This window comes from Tupaia chinensis, unplaced genomic scaffold (genome assembly GCF_000334495.1).
Source record: "Tupaia chinensis unplaced genomic scaffold, TupChi_1.0 Scaffold000381_1, whole genome shotgun sequence".
Lineage (NCBI taxonomy): Eukaryota > Metazoa > Chordata > Mammalia > Scandentia > Tupaiidae > Tupaia > Tupaia belangeri.
This window is the reverse complement of record NW_006159883.1, coordinates 989,931-1,010,726: the sequence shown is the minus strand read 5'-3', so window position 1 is coordinate 1,010,726 and position 20,796 is coordinate 989,931. Positions and strand designations below refer to the sequence as shown.

The 20,796-nt window shown below is 39.6% G+C and overlaps 1 protein-coding gene and 1 pseudogene across 3 annotated transcripts in view; both read left to right on the top strand.

Moving 5' to 3' along the window:
* The window catches only part of NOSTRIN (nitric oxide synthase trafficking), a 72,854-nt gene that overhangs the window by 34,646 nt on the left and 17,412 nt on the right, over window positions 1–20,796 (top strand). For 2 of the 3 annotated variants that reach the window (XM_006153568.3, XM_014589793.2), the window contains exons 6-8: window positions 568–630; window positions 3,096–3,194; window positions 11,287–11,412. In XM_006153568.3, the coding sequence (XP_006153630.1) occupies window positions 568–630; window positions 3,096–3,194; window positions 11,287–11,412 (288 nt within the window). The remainder of the gene's footprint in view (window positions 1–567; window positions 631–3,095; window positions 3,195–11,286; window positions 11,413–20,796) is intronic. The other variant, XM_027773846.1, reaches the window with a different exon arrangement.
* LOC102490773 (multifunctional protein ADE2 pseudogene) lies at window positions 13,478–18,996 on the top strand (annotated as a pseudogene).

Genomic DNA, 20,796 nt, shown 5'->3' with positions numbered 1-20,796 from the left:
TGCTTCCTGGTCTGTACATTGCTGCCTTCTTGTGTGTTCTCACATGGTGGATGAGGAGAGGGAGCTCTCTGGGCTCTTTCTCATAAGTGAATTAATCCTGTTCAAGAAGGCTCTGCCCTTGGGACCAGCAGATGGTGTTATGGTTATGTCACTGGACTCCCACGGAGTCGACCACAGTTTGAGTCCCAGACCCAGCGGCTTAAAACTCACACTGGGTGTGTGTGTATGTGTGTGCCCAAATTCCAAGAGGAGAATGTAGGAGAAGGGTTTGTGGCATGGCCATAACCCCCAGGAGGTTATTTTTCACTTTCTGTCTCTCCTTCCCTGTCTCTCCAGTGAGTGTGTGCATCTGATAGCAAAAATCCTCTTTAAAAAAAAAAAAAAAAAGGAAGTGGCCACCCTCGGCACTTTATCACTCCCCAAAGGCTGAATCTCCAAATAGCATCACACTGAGGGAATAGGTTTTACCTTATGATTTTGAGGTGGGGGGCACAGATATCTAGTCTGTAGAACTGACTAAATAAGAAGATAACAAGACTTTTTCTTTTCCTTTTTTGTCTTCAATAGCTTGACAATGAAGTTGAAAAATCAGCAAATCTTGTCATTAGCAACTGGAACCAGCAAATTAAGGCACGTATTCACAACTCTTTCTATAAACTTTTATTATTTCTCAGTTTCTACCAAGTAATTTTTTCTAATAAAATTACTTTATTTTTGTATGAACATTGACAGAGAAATTAGAGAATGTAAAATTCTTTTTTTTTTTTTTTTGGAGAGGTTTTCGCTATAGGGCGCGTGCGCTGGCCAGACAGACAGAGAGAGACAGAGAGACAGAAAGCGAGAAATCACCCCCCAGGAGGGAGGGGCACACGGCCACCCTTCTCCTCCATTCTCCTCTCGGGATCTTGGGCACGCACGCACAGGCGCCTGGCATGAGTTTTAAGCCACCGGGTCTGGGACGCGAACTGTGGTTGACTATGTGGGAGTCCAGCGACATAGCCATTATGCTAACTGCTGGTTCCCAAGAATGTAAAATTCTTGAGCTAAGACAGTTTTCTCCTCATGTACAATTCTGGAGTGTGGCATGTCAATGATGAAGTGCAGTCTGTTAGAGACTGATGTGCAAAGCCTTAAATGAACAAGCACTATTGCCTCGTGTTCTCATTTATCGGCAGCCATGTGACTGACTGCAGATGGAGGGAAAGGGTTGAGAGCTTATTTCTTGAATTCCTTTTGTAGAGATGCCACACATTTAGAGGGAGACAGAAGGTTTTGACTCTGATTCCCAAGATAAAGCCCAAGGAAAGAAAGATCTTAGCACCCATCCTTTATTATCTACTTTTACAGTCCTTGCAATATTCAGATAAAAAAAATCAAGTAGTCTTTCAATCAACCCAGTTCCTAAAGAGGCCGATTCAAATGCAAAACAAAATCTATTTTCTTCTTTTATCTCTGGAGTAGTGTCTTTCAGCCAAATTCAACTGTGTAGAATATAAAATGACCACCTGAATTATAATCCCTCCCAGGCTTCAAGCGTCAACAGGGTAGAGAGACTGAACACTTCTCCCTTCCCAACCCCCCACATTCAAGTGCAAGGCATGTCACAGGATGCCCAGCAAGTGGCCAGCTCTCAAGCCTGGGCATCAGAGCACAAGATTTCTATCCCTGGGCACCAGGGCTCAAGATTTCTATCCAAACTGTTTGTTTGTTTGTTTAAGTTGTGTCAGAGGGCATGTGTACTCACTGAAGAGAGACAGAGAGAGAGAAGAAAAGTGAAAAACATGGGACCAGCAGATGGTATAATGGTTATGTTACTGAACTTCCACATAGTCGACTGTAGTTCAAGTCCTGGACCTGGCGGCTTAAAACACGCTGGGCCTGTGTGTGTGCATGCCCAAAATCCCAAGAGGAGAATGGAGAAGAAGGGATTGTGGCATGCCCATTCTCCCTAGGGGGTGATTTCTTACTTTTTATCTCTCTGTCTCCCTCTGTCTCTCGAGCCAGTGCAAATATTCTATAGCAAAAACCTCTCTTTCAAAAAAGAGAAGTGGAGCTGACAGGTGGCATGGTAGTTAAGGGTGCTGACTCTCACATGGCCAACCACAGTTTGAGTTCTGGACCTGGCAGCTTGCTTTCTCACTTTGTATTTCTCTCAGTCTCTCTCTCACTCTGTCCCTCTCTGGTCAAATTGAAATAAAAAAATAAAGTTAAATAAAATAATTCTTTAAAAAAATTTTTTTAAGGAGAAGTGAAAAGCAGCCCACCATGGGGAATGGTCATGGTACAATCTCTTTTCCTTCATCTTTCCCTCCTTTGGGGATTTTGGGCATGCACTTTGCATGATTCTTAAGCCACTGGGTCCAGGACTTTAACTGCACTATGAGTCAGGCAGATCCCATGTGTGATCCAGCCACCCAAACCACCATACCATGGGCTGGCTCCCTGGCTATAATTTTAAGGAGCATTTTAAGGTGCCAGGTGGTGGCACAATGGTAAAACACAATGTTCTGCAAGGGTAACCCTTATATAAAGGGCCCAGATTCACATATGGACCCTCCATGAATACACAGGACATGCATGTGCCCAGGATTCAGGGCTGGCTGAAGCTGGAGATGGACTGTAGCATTGAAATTCTGCTGGGGGTTCTATCTCTCTTTTTGGCTTATGGAAGAAAAAAAATAAACTTTAAAAAGAGCAAAAGAGAGAGAACATTTTAAAACAGCCTTGATTACATCACTGGTTGATTTAAAGGAATGTGTAGGCAAGTCTTCTGTGCTCGTAATGTTTTTTGTGGTAAAGCGATTACACTAGTTAGAACAATGTTTTGGAAGCTTGCAGTCTTTGGGTAATTTAGCAAAATGTATAGTCTTTTAAATGTACTCAGTATATTGAGAAATACACAGTGTTGTTCAGGGCAAAGTGTTAGTAGCTGCCATGATATTTCAGGTGGATTTTAAGAAGACAGGAATGAAGAACTAAAAATGCACAATCATTCAAGCTAGCATATGAACTTGCCTTGTTTCCAAACTGAAGTGCTTTTCTCTAACCATGAATTTATGCTCCTTTTTTTGTTTCTCATTTGTTTTTGACTCTAGGCCAAAAAGAAATTAATGGTGAGTACCAAGAAACATGAAGCACTTTTCCATCTTATAGAAAGCTCCAAGCAATCCATGACTGAGAAGGAGAAGCAGAAGGTAAACTGTCACGGCCAATGGGATGCATGGATCTTAGACACCTGAGCTTCCTGCTCTTAGGGAAAGCACAAGAGGACTGCCTGGCTGGTCGTTCCCTTTGCATGGGGTCTCTGCAGAGTTGTAGCTAGACAGAGCATGAGAAAGGATTCCAAATCATTCTAGTTCATATATATTTTGGGGGTGGGGGAGATTTTTGTACATGCTCACCAGAGAGATAGGGAGAGAGTGAGAAATCACCCCACTCCCAGGACAGATGGCCTCTATTCTTGTCTTGGGATTTTGGTCATGCACGCACATGTGCCTAGCATGATTTTCAAGCCACTGGGTTTGGGACTCAAACTGCAGTCGGCCATAGGGTAATCCAGTGCCTTAACTACTATACCACTTGCTGGCCCCAAGTCCATATATTTTTTAAGGGTATTATTGACAGTGGCAAATTAGATTAATGGTCCAAATTTTTTAATAGGAATCCCTTACTAAACAAAATTCCTCAACTCACACCCAAAATAAGTTTACACACACACACACACACACACACATATGTATGTACACACACATGTATATAACAAGAGGGGGTCTTCAAAAAGTTCATGAAAACCATGTATTATGAAAAGGTTATGCATAGATTTCAAAATATTTTGCAACAAAATAGACTTGTACATTATTCCATTTATTCCATGAACCTTTTGAAGTCCCTTCATGTATGCTTCATCTTATGTGTAGTACTATATATTATCTTAATATGTTATGAACATTATAAAACATAAAATGTAGAAATTCTTGCAGGTCAAGATAAAGATGAAATAATATTTGAAATGACTCATGATAATGTTTTTATATAGTCATTAAGTAATATTTCCAGGTAAAATGTATATCAGGCAAGGCTTATTCTTGACTATCCTGATATAATTTCATGTTTCTAATAATATTTTTGATAACTTAACAACTTTTTGTCAGGTTTTTTGTGAGATGTCTCTAGATCACCCCAGGTTTCTCTTTTTTTTGTGGGCTATGATATGCACATGTCTGAAAGCAGGAAAAACATTAGCTCTGACGTTTTTTGTGTTTATGTTGTTAGTACAATTTACAGATTTTGGCAAAAATTTTTATTTAAGTTTTTGTGATAGGGTTGTGTTCTCATCAGAGGGGGTTTAGTGAGAAATCACTCTCTAGGGTGAAGGCCACATCCCACAATCTCTTCTCCAGTCTCCTCTCTGGATTTGGGGCGCACATGCACAAGAGCCTGGAATGTTTTTCAAACCACTGGGTCTAGGACTAGAACTGCTCATGTGGGATCCAGCTCCCTTAGCCTCCATGCCACCTACTGGCCCCAGAAATCTTTTAAGATGTTTGTGCATTTTTGTACATAATCACACACCACCTACTGACTTCCAGTCAGCAAGAGACTGCATATACAGTGGTGGTCCCATAAGATTATGATGGGGTTGAAAAATTCTCATCTCCTGGTGATGCTGTAGTGGCCATAAGGTCCTAGCAGAACTCATTACACACATTTATGTGGTGACACATAAATAAACCTCTAGCCATATAAAAGTATAGCACATAAAATTATGTACATAATACTTGATAATGATAATAAGCAGTTATATTACTGGTTTAAGTATTTCTTATACAATTGTTTTATCATTACTTTAAAATGTGCTACTTTTACTTAGAAAAACATTTTACTATAAAACAGTATGCTGTGCAGGACCAGCAGATGGTGTAATGGTTATGTCACTGGACTCCCGTGTAGCTGACTATGGTTCGAGCCTGAACCCGGCAGCTTAAAACTCACACCAGGCACATGTGCGTGTGTGTCTAAAATCTCAAGAAGATAATGGAGAAGAAGGGATTGCAATATGGCCATCCCACGTGGGGGGATGATCTCTCTCTCTCTCTCTCTCTCTCTCTCCAGAAAGCACATGCTTTTTATTTTATAGCAAAAATAAAAAACAAAAACTACAAGCAAACAAACAAAAATAGTATGCTGTGTTATGCTAGCAGCAGCATCTAGCATCTTGTGCTCACCTCGTCCTTGAAGACATCATTTTCATATGGCTCGATTTAATCTCATGTTGTTTGGTTCATCATGGCTCTTTTAATGGGACAGGATGTGGAGGTAGAAGACAGTGATGTTGATGGTCCTGATACCAAGTAGGCCTAGGCTAACATGTATGTCCATGCCTTAGTTTGTAACCAAAATAAATAAATAAATAAAATAAATAAATATAAGAACTAAAACAAAACAAATTTGAATAGAAAAAAAAAGTTTACATACTCTGTCTAGTGTTGTAGTAAGTAGCAAACTGAACTACAACACTGGAAGCCACATGATTGACCATAGGTTCAGATCCCTGTATCAGCCTGAAAATAGATCAGGCCCAAGACCATGACAATCTGGAAGGCTGGGGTAAGGAGGATCATAGTGTGATGAGACAGTGTCAAAGGTGCTTCTGTTCCACTCTCTCTCTCTCATTCTGTCTCTCATTCTCTCTCTTGTGTGCATGCTCGTTCATGCACTTTCTATCATGAATACATTTAAAATTTTACAGAGTCAAAATTCGAAGAAAATCTTTTTGTATAGCTATATAGTGTGTTTCTGTCTTAAGCTAAGTGTTATTACAAAAGAGTCATAAGTTTAAAATATTACAAAATTTGTGTTTTAAAAAAGCTATAGCAAGCTAAGGTTAATTTATTATTAAAGAAAGAAAAAATGTTTAATAACTTTAGTGAAGCCTAAGTGTCCAGTGTTTATGTAATTGTGCAGTGGTATACAGTAATGTCCTAGGCCTTCACATTCACTCACCACTCACTCACTGGCCCACCCAGTGCAACTTCCTGTCCTGAAATCTCTCTTCATGGTAAGTACCCTATCAAACTGTACCTTTTTCTTTTAATCTTTAATACCGCATTTTTATTGTACTTTTTTCTTTATTTAGATACACAGATACTATTATGTTACAATTGCCTACTGTATTCAGTACAGTCACATGTATAGTTATGCAGCCTAGGAGCAATAGGCCATACCATATGGGCTAGGTGTGTCGAAAGTATGTCATCTAGGTGTGTGTGTAAATTCATTCTGTGATAGTTGCACAATGACAGTTACCTGACAATGTATCCCTGTTGTTAAAATGATAAATGACTATATAGGTTTAATTAGGTTTAATTGGAGCTGGATAATAAGTGTGCAAATTCACATGACCCCAGGAAATGCCAATGATGCTGTGTTCCAGGATCCTGGGAGTGAAGTTGCTTGGGAAGGCCCACAGCAGCTTCTCATGTTGCAGAATCCCCTCTCCTCCCACTTTAGAATCCACAGTTGTCATGAAGAAACACCAATATTGACTCATATACTAAATAAGAATAAGCTTGGTAAATATTTGTTAAGAACTTGTTCGGGACCAGCAGATGGCATAGCAGTTACGTCGCTGGACTCCCACATGACTGACTATGGTTAGAGTTCCGTCCCAGAGGCTTCAGACTTGTGTTGGGCATGTGTGCATGCATGTCTAAGATCCCATGACGAGAATGGAGGAGTGATTGCTATATGGCCATTCCCCCTGGGAAGTGATTTCTCCCTTTCTGTCTCTCTGTCTCTCTGGCAAACACATGTGCCTTATAACAAAAAAACACTCCAAAAGAAAAAAAAAAGGAAATATGTTCTTAGGCAAAATGAACATATTGGGTTTTCAGAAAAGTCATGATGCATTTTTGCATAGAAAAACATAGAAAAAATACATCATGACTTTTCGGATAACCCAATTAATACAATTAGAGTATGGGAATAAAATCAAGTATCCTCTGTGTACATCCAAAAGAACTATCTTACATATCTAATATGATATGTGTCCCAGACTGGAAACCTTGAAATAGTCCTCTTCTCCAAAAAATGGAGTCTCTAAGTAAATGCAACCAAAATCATTGCTAGCCACATCATTGCTAGCTCATAAGGAAAAGAAAATTTCCATTGCAATTCTTCATTTCATCTGAAGAAACTTGAATAACTTGAATAACTTAAATTCATTGTTAGCAAGATTTTACAAGATTCTTATTTTTACATGTCACTCTTCTCAGTTTGAGATGATCATAACAAGTATTGAATAATGAGGCCCCTTCTAAGGAGGCTAACCCACAGTATTTTAAAGTGCTAAGCACTAGGACCTGTAATAGATATTCTGAGCTCTCATTAGAAGCTGTTTTTTTATTGCTGTTAAGCATGGACAAAGAGAAAAATCATACCCGGTTAAGAAATAAATTTCCTCTTCCTTCCTTAGAAGATACCCTGAAATGTCTAAGTTCTTAGTCCTCCCCTCCCCTCCTCCAGCTGGTCCTTAACCATAACTTCTGGCTGTTCTTAGATCATAGTCCATACTATTACCATTGTCTAACCTGGTAGTTTTTGCTTTTGCTTTTGTCCTGAAACTTCACGCCTAAGGCAGCATTCATTTTATCATCTCTCATAGATGTGGCTGTGATCTCCAACCTGAGCCAGTCCTTTCTGTGCCGCTTAGCAATCCCTGCTTTCCTGCTCAGCAGTCCTTCTTCTTACCAGAAACTATCTGAACTCCTTTTCCCTCACACCTCCGTCCTCACGATCCACAGCCAGCACACTGTCTTGCCTCCCACCTCACAGAGTACACAGAAGACAGCTTAGCCATCTGCCGACAAAAATCGTAGGTAGCACCTGCATATCTGCAATGGCAATGCCAGTGCTTCATCCTGTGCCCCATCCCATCTCATCCTGCCTCTAGAAGATGCCGTCTCGATGATCTCTCTCTCTTATATCTCAGACATCCACGTCTCTAATGATTTCTTCCCATTAGCCTGCCCAACTCCTATCTTACTCCGTTTGAGCTGCTATAACAAATTAGTGTCAACTGAGTGGCTTAAACACCAAGCACTTATTCATCACAGTTCTGGAGAATGTTAGTCTCAGATCAGGGAGCCTGCGTAGTTGGACATGGTGAGGGCCCTCTGCCAAGTTGCAGTTTTTTGGTTATGTTTTCACAGGGCAGAAAGAGGGCAGAAAGTTTTTTAGGGTCCCTTTTATGAGGGTACAAATCTGTTCAGGAGGGTTCATGATCTCTCAGGTTGTCAGGAAAGTCATGATATATTTTTGCATAGAAAAACAAAGAAAAATACGTCATGACTTTCCCAACGACTTAATAATTAACCCCCTGAAGATCTCATCCTTTAATATCATCTCTTTGGGGATCAGATTTCAACATAGGAATTTGTGATGCAGGGGCAGGAGACAGAAACACTCAGTCCATTGCATCTCCCTATCTTGGGCTAACAGGGCAAGTCAGAGAGACAGCTTTCCATGCTCCTATCCCTCTTCCTCTCCAGATATTATCATCTCTCCTTTTCACAATAACACTTACGGAAAGGGTTGTCTGTCCTCTTATCTCCACTTCCTCACTCCTGGTCACTCCACCCAAGCTAAGATTTCCCCTCCATTCCACTGAGGTTCTTGCCATCAAAAACAATGTCCTTCTTGGTTGTAAAGCTGGTGGACACTTTCCAGTTCTTACCTTGTTTACTATCTTGGGAGTATTAAGTATTTGTTTACATCCCCCTTCTAGAAACATTCTCCTTTCAAAGTTCTGACCAGACCTGACTGAACCCTGCTTAGCTTTTGAGATCAGATGAGATCAGGCCTATTCAGGGTGGTATGACAATATAGAAACACGCACTTTTAAATTTAGCAACTTTTCATTCTTGGTTTTTCTCATACCTTTCTAGAAATTTTATTTGAGACTGTTTTATGGAGTTCAATTTCTCTACCTGAACTTTATAAGCTGCTGTTTCTGGGGATTCCTCTCGAGGGCCTCACCCTGTTTTCAACACGACACCCTCAATATCAATAAATACATTCTCTCAAGGCATCACCTACCATCTATCTACTCTGGTAAAACCAAAATTGGTATCTCTAACCCAGTCCCTCAACTGCTTTCTGGCACTCACGCGCTATGTTTAGAACTAGGCTCATTGCTTTTCTCTATCAAAGATACTCTTTATTCCTGCATTTTCTATATATTTGAATATCACCGCCCACTACATCCTCCCAATTTCTAAACCGAAAGCTTCTTGAATTGACCTACTTATGTCTATTTATACTGTCGCTATTCTCTCCCAGCTCATGATCATCTTTTGCCTGAATTACTGTAACATATCAATCTCTGCTTTCACTTTGGCCTATTACCATGTATTCTCCATCCACAAACCAAACTGACTTTCCTGAACTGGAATCTAAACATATCATTGTCCTTTGAAAAGCCTCCAAAGGTTTCTCAGTGAGCTACAATAAAATACAGACTACTTTACACGGCCCCTCAGGCCCCTCCTGACTTGACCCTTGCCTGTCTCTTCAGCAGCATCTCTTGTTATTTTCCCTCTCAAACTGTGCTCCACCTCACCCCAGTTTCTTTCTGTATCATGCTGTGCTATTTTGCCTTACAAGTTTCTACTTTTGCTTTGGGCTTAAGTATATGGGATTCATTTATGGGGCCAATGCTATGTGCCAAGTCACAACTTAAATGTCTTTTTAATTCCAAAGCTAATTTAAGTGCCTCTCTCTGTGCCCCACTGACACCTGAGTACTGTCATTACCCTGGGAGCTTTATCACTCAGAACGTAATGGCCTGGATGGGCTCTAACTAGAGAGGGAGCTTACACTATTCCCTTCTTTATTCCCCAAGCCTTGCACATGCACTCAAGGACATCTGGTGAATAAACAAGAAAAGTCTGTTTTCTTACAAAGACAGGTAGACATATGGAATCATATGGTTTTTAGAATAGATCTGGCTACTGTCTAAAAGCCAGGGGTAGAGTTATGGAATCAGATTTCCAGGATTAGGGTCCTGGTTTTGGCTACAGACAAATTATTCAACCTTCATGAGCTGCAATTCACCAAGAGAAAAAAGAGGGCCTGAGGGTGGCACAGCAGTAAGCAACGCTGCACAATGCTGGACCCACGTGGGGATACCCAGATTCACATCCCAGTGCTTTCATGGACATGCTGGGCACATGCCCATACCCACACCCGTGATTTAGGCTGGCTGAGGCAGAGGATGGAGGCCTTGCTGGAGGTTCTGTCTCAGAAGAAATATATAAATAAATCTTTTTTAAAAAGAGGAGAAAGTGAAACAATTGAATCTTTGACAAATTTTAGTAAAGGTTGTAAAAAGTTCTTTAATGAAGAATATAAGAGTCTACATTCTTCATTATACATATATTTGGACCTATTTGCTATATCTTTGCTGAGCAGAAACTTCTAGTCAGTAGCTCAAAGTGTAGGCTGATGAATGTCTGTGGTAATCTCAAATGACTTAGTTCTCATTACTAAGAGTCTGAGTATTTCCAAGAAGAGTTTAAGGACACTGATTTAGCAAAAGATAGTCATGGCACCCTTTGAGTTCTTTAATTATATTGCTATCAGGCGAAAATTCACAAGCTCATGTGTCTGCAGATAGATGTGGTTCATTGCACTTGATTCACAAAACCAAATGTGCCCTGCATGGGTCATTCATCAGAGCTGAGGGACAGCTGAATAGCCACCATATCAATTGGAATAATAGAGTGGGTAGTATTAATATTCAGCATTTGGGATGAATGTCCTTCATTACCATAATGTCAGTCAAAATGTCCTTAAACATAGAGAGGATCATTCTTAAAACTCTTTGTCTCTGTCCTTGAAACTCTTAAATGGCTAAAGTCAGGGAGTTCCTTGATGTTCCTTAAAGAGTGGATCAATTTGGAGATTGCAGTCTTGAGTAAGAGATCCTTGACCTGCACTGCCTGTCGGTCTTCTTGTTTTCATGCATGTGGACAAACCACGTCATATGGAAGGTCTTGATATCTTCATGCATAAAGTTAAGGCAACCATACTGCAAGTTTTCTTCTAGCCCTGCCATCCCTTTTTTCTGAAAAAGATATTTGGTCTTATTATCTATAGTTACTATTTATGACTGTAGCAAAGAGGTAAAAAATCATATCATTGGGCCACATATAATTCTTTCTATGGAATTATGAAGGGCTTTTGCAAATGTGTTAATGCATATGTGACATTAATGTTTTAATTTAGCTCCTCAATAAACTGAAAAAATCAACCAAGAAGTTGGAAAAAGAAGATGAAAATTACTACCAAAAAAACATGGCGGGCTATTCTACCAGACTGAAATGGGAAAACACACTAGAAAACTGCTACCAGGTTAGTTACGCATTCACATTTTTTTTCTTTTTCAGGGTAGCTTTGTATGCCCTTGGAAATGGAGGTCAGATCTATAGTTAAATGACTTGGTCTCTAGCTCAGCTATAATCCTCACTCCTATTATGACTCTAAAAAAAACTCATTACACCTCATTGTTTCCCAGTTTCGTTATGGATACAGTTACCAGTGAATATTTAATGCGTATGGTTGACCAGAGTTTCTGCTTCTAATCCTCAACAGACACACTAACACTCAGGTAACTTCAAAAGTACTATCAAAGTAAAGTGCAGATTAAGGCTTAATTAAGTATTAGGTACTCAGAAATAAGTTTGAGATATGAGAATTGATTCCTACAGTGATTATTTATGGAGTTTCTTTGATTGCCGGACCTTGTGTTGAGCTCTGGAGATACATAACAATGAATAAAATACCATCGTTGTTAACACTTGAGATGTGTACATCTTAGTAGCAAAGACAGGCAAATGAAAGAAATATGGCAAATCGTTCAGTAAAAATAGGCAAATGATGTGAATGAGCAAATCACAAAAGGGGAAATAAAAATTACTAAAAAAACACATGAAAAGATGTCCAGTCACTTGGTGATTTCTCACTTTCCCCTCTAGTTGTCTCTGTTTCTCTCTCTCTCCAGTGAGCACATATACTCTAAGGCAAAAGCTTCTTTAAAAAAAAGTAAAAAATTATAAAGTGAGAGTATCAAGTATTAGCAAAGATGTTGAAAAAATTCTTGTAGCCCTTGAATGGGAATAATTTAATGATATCTAATGAAATTGAAATGTGTATGTATCCACAACACCGCAGTTCCCTTTCAGGCATGTAAAGAAAAATTTATGCCTATACTCCAAGAGTAGTACACAGGAATGTTTATTGCAGAACTGTTTATAACTGCATGGCAATTTATAATTGTTTATAATTCATATCCATCAATAGAAGAATTACTCCTAAAATGTGGTCTGATTTGGGAAGTGAACTAATATCCAGCAATAAAGAGTTAATTAAAACTGTTGAAACATGATTAGTCTCAAAAATGTGACGGTGCAGAAAGAAACATTTTTTATACAATTTATGTAATTTTTTAAAAGATTTTTTCAGTAGGGCCTGTGTGCTAACCAGAGAGAGATAAGAAAGAGAGAGACAGACAGAGAGGAAAATGAGAAATCACCCCCTTCCCCCTGGGGATGGCCACACCACAATCCCTTCTCCTCCATTCTCCTGTCAGATTTTCAGTACACATGCACATACACCCAGCAATTTTTTTTCAAGCATCCAACGCTCCCACAGAGAGTCAACCATGTGGGAGCCCAGCACCTTAACCATCACACCATCTGATGGCCAAATTTATATAATTTTAAAAAGTATTAAATACACTCTCTACTGAGGTACATGTATGTGTGTGTGTGTGTGTGTACGTGTGCACACATGTGTGCATGTAGTTTAGAAACGAGGTCTTGCTGTGTTATCCCAGCTGGCCTCAAACTCACAATGTTCCTGCCTTACTCTTCGGAGTAGCTTGGATTACAGGCACAAGTCACCACACCTTGTGCATGTGTGTGTGTGTGTGTGTGTGTGTGTGTGTGTGTAGATGCGTACATATAGACTGGATCTATGCTGGATAGGAAGATTACGCTTGTATGGGAATACAGCAGAACTGCCACAGTCACACAGCCTGTGGACAGCCTCCATCAAAGCCCTACAACCTCAGACTCAAAAGTTACTTCAACTTAATGTGCATAGTGTGGCTCTATGTTATTTTAAGTCAACATAGATTTGACCAAATTAAATAATTGCCTTTTCTGGATGGTAAGAACATGAACATTTTTTGTTTTATTTTTCTCCATGTGTTTTAAGTTTAAAAAATGTTTGAAGGAGGTACAGCTGGGAAAAGAAGCCATCTACTGGCCAATATGTAGCAAGTACTTGGTGCTTGGTGTGGGCAGGCACTGTGCGAACAACTCCAGTGCCTATTTTTGTACACATAGCAGCGACATTAGGAAGAAGGCAATAATTGTATTCTTAACTTACAGTTGAGGAAACTGAAGTGGCAAAGATGAAGTAACTTGCCCAAGGTGGTTTCAGAATTCAACCCAGGCATCTGTACTGTGTTCCTGCCCCAGTGAGAACTGGGAGAAGGCAGATTTATGGCAAGCAGAAACTGAAGAGCTGTATTTAGATCTCTTGCAGTTCAACCACTTTCAGGGCAGGACAGATGCTGAGGTAGAGAAGAAAGGGAATTAAAGGAGAGATAAAAACTTGGTTCAAAGAGAGGAGGAAATGGGAAGAAACTCTTCTTTCATTTATGCCTTTGAACATAGGATTCTGGTACTTCCCTGAATAGATTTTAGATGAAGGTGATGGGAAACAACCAGGGACTGAACTTCCAGCTTCATCCATTGGAAGTCTGGCTTTCCAGCCTGGACTCTGAGGTCTTGCCTCACCGACTAGGACCTCCCAGTGAAGCTGTGGCCTTTCCCTTGAGACCGACTTCCTTGGATGTCCCTGCTGGGAAATAGGAGATAAATCATTGTTACCACCCACTTCATCTTCCAGGCACTTTTCAAGACTATGAGACAAATACGTAGCCTCAGTGTCTCCATCCTCACTATTTTACCTTCATCACTGCACTGAGAGGTAATAATGATTCTTACTGGTGTAGCTGACATCAGGCCAGCCTGCAACATGTGTTAGGCATTGCTAGTACTCTCGTTACCAGCCTCTTACTAGGGCTCTTCTTCCTACACACTCTTTGACCTTCCTTCTCCTGCCTCTCCCCTACCTTAAGCAGTTCCAGTTTCTACAGTGAAGCATCATGGACATTATCTCCTTTCCTTACAAAGTCTTCCTGAAATGACATTTATACTTCAAAAGAGCTCCTTTCAACTTCACCTTTAAGAGTATTTAAGGCTTAGGTTTTACTTGTTTACTTGTTTGTTTGCTGGTTTAATTACACTCCAGCTCACATGGAATAATCTCCTTAAGGAAAAGTGAAATTTCTTCTCACCTCTCTTGTAGTTTAGATTTTCGCTAGCACTATGCTTGAGGCCAGGAGTAGTTCATGCTTTCTTTTTCTTAGTTTACTCAGCTCCCTTTCCCCACCTTCTTTTCAGCCAGCTCACTTTGGCCTCCTGAGTGCCATCTCAGGCCTATTTGACCCAGGTTGAGACAATCTGCCAAGTCATCCTTGCTGACCCCCAGTAATGACACCCTGTGTTGTATTTCCTTGGCTTATATGTGCTCAGTCTATACAAACAGATAGTTGACTCAAATATTACTCTATGCATTCTGTATCTTTTACATATTTAAAAAGTCAAAAGTTAATTGTTAGATTTGTGAAAACGTGTAACAATAGCAGGCTGAATTGGATTAAAGGGGAATTTCATTACAAGTATGAGAAACAGAAATGAAACCATTGAGGGTCTTCCAGTTTCATTTTTTTCTCTATTTTCTCACCATCCTTTTGTAAAACTTAATAAAGGAATTCATCTTAGGAACCTCTGAAGTGCCCTTTTATTCTTTTATATTCTATAAGTTCAATTTGCAGATTTTTTTCAGACAATACTTATTGAACCATGGTCAAGGCAGTTTACTAGACAGTGTGAGAAATACAGTCTTTCATTTATTTTATTTTTTTTATTTATTTAGTTAGTTAGTTATGGAGAGGCTTTGCTATAGGGTGCATGTGCTTGCCAGAAAGACAGGGAGAGACAGAGACAGAAAGCGAGAAATCACCCCCCAGGGGGGATGGCCATGCCGCAATCGCTTCTCCTCCATTCTCCTCTTGGGATCTTGGGCACATACACACACACGTCCAGCGTGAGTTTTAAGTCACTGGGTCCAGGACTCAAACCGCTGTCGACTACGTGGGAGTCCAGTGACATAGCCATTACACCAACTGCTGGTCCCAGAAATATAAAATCTTAAGTGCAATTATTAAGTAATGAAATCAGTTCCACACACCAATGTCAAAATTAGTTGTTCATAATCATCCTATATTCTAGCCACATTTCCTATCTTCCAAGAAGAAATAATTCCATTCATAGAAATAATCTATAACATTTTTGTAAAATAGCCACATTACCAAGAATTACCAAGAATCAAATGGTTGGTCTGATAATACTCAGGAAACTATCTTACAAAACCATTTACAATGTATGTTAAGAGCCTTTAAAATGTTCCCTTTTTCTTGCCAGCCCCATCGCCTAGTGTTTAAGGGAGCCAGACCCTACATGGCTGACTGTGTAGTTTGAATCTTGGCCATAGAGGCTTGAAAAACATGTGGGACACATGTATATGCTTGCCCCACAAATCCCAACAGGATGAAGAGATGGGAGAGAAGGACTTGTGGCATAACCACACTCCATGGGAGGTGGAGTTGTTTCTCTCTCTCTCTTCCTCTCTCTGACAAGCACACCTACCTTATGGCAAATTAAAAAACAACAACAACAACAATAAAAACAAGTTCTGTTTATCAACCAATGTTCCTTTTCTGAACCATAGAACACAGAAAGTGACTTGAGTGAATATTTTCTCAGTTCTTCCAAGGATAGTACCACTGCAGATGCAGACAGATGGTAATGCATTGCCTCCAATGGATGCCTTAGGACATTAAGGCTTGATTCTCTCCTAGGGCCCTGTTGGAAAGGATAATTTCCTTTCTGTAAATCTGTCTTGAGGAAGTAGCTGAAAAACAAGACACAGATTTCTGTTTAAAATACATTTAAAGTAAGAGAGAAGAAACAACCCAAATGACCAGCTTTAAATGGATGATTAAATGAATCAATACACACCAACACAAAGGACTGACATGAGTGATAAAAATTCTGTTTTCAGGGCCAGCCCATGGCTTAGTGATTAGGAGAACCAGATCTCACATGGCCAACTGTGGTTTGAATCCCAGCCTTGGTGGCTTAAAATCATGACAGATTTGTGTGCACATATACCCCAGATCCAAGTAGGATGGAGAAATGGAGGAGGAGGTATTGTGACATGACCACACCCTAGTGGGTGGTATGATCTCCCTCTCCCTGCGTCTATCTCTGGTGAGCATACTCATCCTCTGACAATTTAAAAAATATATATCTTATTGTCAGAGACTCTTAGCCTGGGTAACTGCTCTTGTATAAGACTAAGTGAAAAAAATGTAGGGTATCAGATTTTGGAGTCTCTCTCCAGAGAGGCCATTACCCTCCTCCTCCATTCAGGATAATGACAATAAGGTACTAAACATTGGCAAAAAAAAAAAAAAAAAAAAAAAAAAAAAAAAAAAAACAAAAAAAAAAAAAAAAGAAGAAAGAAAGAAAAAGACTATGAGGGTGAAACAAAAGAAGTCTATGAACTGTTAGACAGTCTAGGAAAAGTCCTCCTGCAGTCCAAGGATCAGGAGGAAATGTGGCTAGAAAGCAAAGAATGCAGCTGGAAAGAATCGCCTGGAAGGAAAAGCTGCAATCTCAAATAAAATGACCAGTTGTATTTTTCAGTTGTTATTGGAAGCAGGTATCAAAACTACTTTTACTAGAAAATGTGGGGAGATGGCTTTCATGAAACCTCAGTGTGAAATGATTCCAATTGAACAGGTTTGTAGGAGAATAGCAATAGGTTCTTTTCTCAAAAGAAATCCTGGTGTCAAAAGATGTAAGTTTTAACACACTCAAAATGGAGCTGATTTTTAAGGATGATGCCAACAGTGGCCCACAGTGGTCTGAAGAACAGTTGATGGCTGCAAGATTTTGCTCTGCTGGACTTGTGATAGGCCAAACTGAAGTGGATATCATGAGTCATGCTACACAGGCTATCTTGAAATACTGGAGAAATCGGGGTTGCCCCAGAACTGTACATTGGTTAATATGAAGACTGAATTGGGTGTTGATGTAACCACTGGAGAGATTGTCCTTGCTCATGTCATTGATAATGACTCCTGGAGACTCTGGCCACCGGGAGATCAAAGTCAACAGAAAGACAAGCATTCTTACCATGACCTGAGAGAAGTAACTCCTGAAGGACTCCAGATGGTGAAGAAAAAGTCAGTGGGTTTCAGAGAGTACAATTACTTCTGAAATCAGAAATCAACACAGGGTTGTAGTACTAATGGGCTCAACCTCTGATCTTGGTCACCATGAAAAAATGAAGAAAGCTTGTGGAACTTGTGGCCTTCTCTGTGAACTCTGGGTAACATGTTCCCACAAAGGGCCAGATGGAACTCTGAAGTTGAGTATGAAGAGAATGGTATTCCTGTGGTATTGTGGCAGTGGTGGGTAGGAGCAATGGAATGGGACTGGTGATATTTGGTAACACTGCATATCCCATTATCAGCTATCCTCCCCTGACACCAGATAGGGGAGCTCAGGACATGTGGTCTTCTCTTCCATTGCCGAGTGGTCTCAGCTGTTCAGCCACACTTTCTCCAGAAGGATTGGCTTAGTTTGCTGCTCAGACATTTGGATTAAACAACCACCTGGTTTGGGTTTAATATGCTGTTTAATATGCTGTGAGCAAGCATATTGAACACCTGAATTTCCTTGAAGCAGGTTGACAAGAAAATTAGAGAATGTAATTTATAAGGAAGAGCACCATCACATTTGTTGAGGGGAAAACTACAAATTTCTAGTTTAGCTGCAGAAAAAAATCAAGCAAGATGAAATGAAAGGATGAATTTTAAAATCAATCATAGAAACGAATACAATTTACTATTGTTAAATATCTAAAAAGAAAAAGAAAAGAAAAATACAGGCATCAAACTTGAATAATTTGATAGATAACTGTTGGGCTGTCAGAAAAGTCATGACGTATTTAGGAAAACAGAGACATATGTCATGACTTCTGATGACCCAATAGAAGATAAAATAATACATAAAACACATACCTACACTGAAACACATCAAAATGTTAGCAAAGCACTATTCGACATAAGGGATAATGTTGGTGAGAAAAAAGACCAGTTTGGGTGAGTGTGTTAAACTGTGCTTTCAACTTGAGAACTTTAGGAGTGTTTGGATATCTTCAAATAAAGAAATAAAGGAAATACAGTTTTATTGGGAAAAAAAAGTAATGATTTCTGGATGAAAGAATTATGAGTAATTTTTAAGTGCATTTATTTGTGGACCTAGGATGTCTTTGATGTCTCAAACACCTGGAGTACTTGTTAAAATACAGATTCCTAAGCACCTCCCTAGACCTGGTGTATAAGAACCTCTGAATAATTTTAGGAAGAGGTCCAGGTGATTTCTATATGTTCTAAATTCTCTGCTTCTGAAAGGGCATGATATTTCCTTTGTATGTTTTATAAAACACTATCAGTGAAAGTGTCCTTCCAAGCTCCTTCTGCAGTACAAATTCAAAAGAGCAAGAACTAAAAGAATGAATAAAGAGCATAAATTATCATGATGCCCAAGCCCCAGGCGGGCTCTAAATCTCTTTCTGATAACTCTGTGACTGCACTTTTTTGTATGTGCTATTGAGAAAGAGCTAGAGCACAGTCTGAGTTCTCCAGAGTATCTTATTTATCACCCATTTTATACAAAAACAAAAGGATAATAGAAAGCAATAATTCATTAAATGAGATATAGATTTCCCATTTACACAGTGGACAGCACAGTCTGAGTTCTCCAGAGTATCTTATTTATCACCCATTTTATACAAAAACAAAAGGATAATAGAAAGCAATAATTCATTAAATGAGATATAGATTTCCCATTTACACAGTGGAATTTATTTCTACCTCTTTTTATGAGCAAACATAGATCATTTTAATGATTTCCCTGAAATGTAATTAAAATCTGTTAAACATTACCATCTCCACCAGGGACACAGGTTATTCTAGTCTCAAATTAATGCGAGTGGTTTAGCATTTGTCTAAGTAAAGAAACAGCTGCCCACTAGGTACACTGTTCTAAAACCTGGCTTTTGTTTCTTCCCTGTTCTTTACTCACAGTGCTAAACTAGAGTCACTGATTTATAGATCATTTTCTATAGGGTAAAGACTTTTTGGTTTTGGAGATTGTTTAATGTGAGGTCCAAACAACTGTGAGGAACATCGAGTCTGCTTTTTGAAGAAGCAGAACATTTGACAGGCTATTCTGAATCTTTAACCTTTTATCTGCGAGACAGAGGGTACATAGCCACAGTCAAATGGCTGGTGAGTGCAATTTTGAAGAAAGATTCAGAATGCCAGTGGAAACAAAGATCTTGGGCTCCCGTTGACATACAAATATTGTGCAGCTTCTGGCACAACTACAAGTTGGCCATGGGGACACAGGTCCACCCTTTCGATCCAAAGTCAGGATACATGACATAAAATCTATATTTGCATGTGGTTTGCATAGATGATCATAGTTATTGCCTGAGTTCCTTTCTTATTTGCATTTAAAGGTGGTGCTAAAATTACTTTACACTGATACGTAGAGTATATCCACACAATATACTAGTATCCAGCCTTAGAAAGAAGGAAATTCATGGAACCAACAAATGATGTCATGGTTTTGTCACTGGACTCCCACATGATCGACTGTGGTTCAAGTCCCAGACCTGCAGGCTTGAAACTCATGCCGGGAACATGGCCATCTGTCCCCACCCCCGGGGGTGATTTCTCACTTTCTGTTCTCTCTCTCTCTCTCTCTCTCTCTCTCTCTCTCTCTCTCTTTGGCAAGCACATGCACCCTATAGCAAAAATCTCTCCAAAAAAAATAATAAATAAGGAAATCCTGGCATATGCTACAACATGAAGAAAACATTATGCTGAGTAAAATAAGCCAGACACAAAGAAAAAATATTGCATGCCCCCTCTTCTATAAGGTATCTAGTTAAATAGTTAAATGCATAGAGACAGAAAGTAAAATGATGGGTACCAGGGTCTAGGGGAAGAAGGGAATAGGCAGTTGTCATTTTATGGGTGGCACAGGCAGGGGGGTACTGCTATGGAATACTGATTGTAGCCATGTAGGATGGGCAGCTCAGGGTTTGCATCTCATGTTGACCTGAACATGCTTGGCATGCTCAAGGGCATGTCTGTGATCCTGGTTAGCTAGAAGGTTTGCTGGGGCAAGCCTTTGCAATTGGCATTGCCACATGAGGAGGCTCTATCAGGAGATGCCTCTCTCTCTTTCTTTTCCTCTCTCATAAAGGAACTAACTAATTTTTTAAAAGGTCTGCAGATGCATGAGGTGATGGTTGCACAATAATGTGAATGTATTTAATGACACTAAAGTACATGCATAGACATGGTTAAAACCATACATTCTATGTTATGTAAGATTTTTCAATAATTAAAAACTATAGATCAAATAAAAACATCAGAATACAGAGGACTGGTGTACTGAATAAGACAGTGAGTCCTGCAGGTGTGCCAAGAGAGGCAGGAGGGAAGAACTTAGTGAG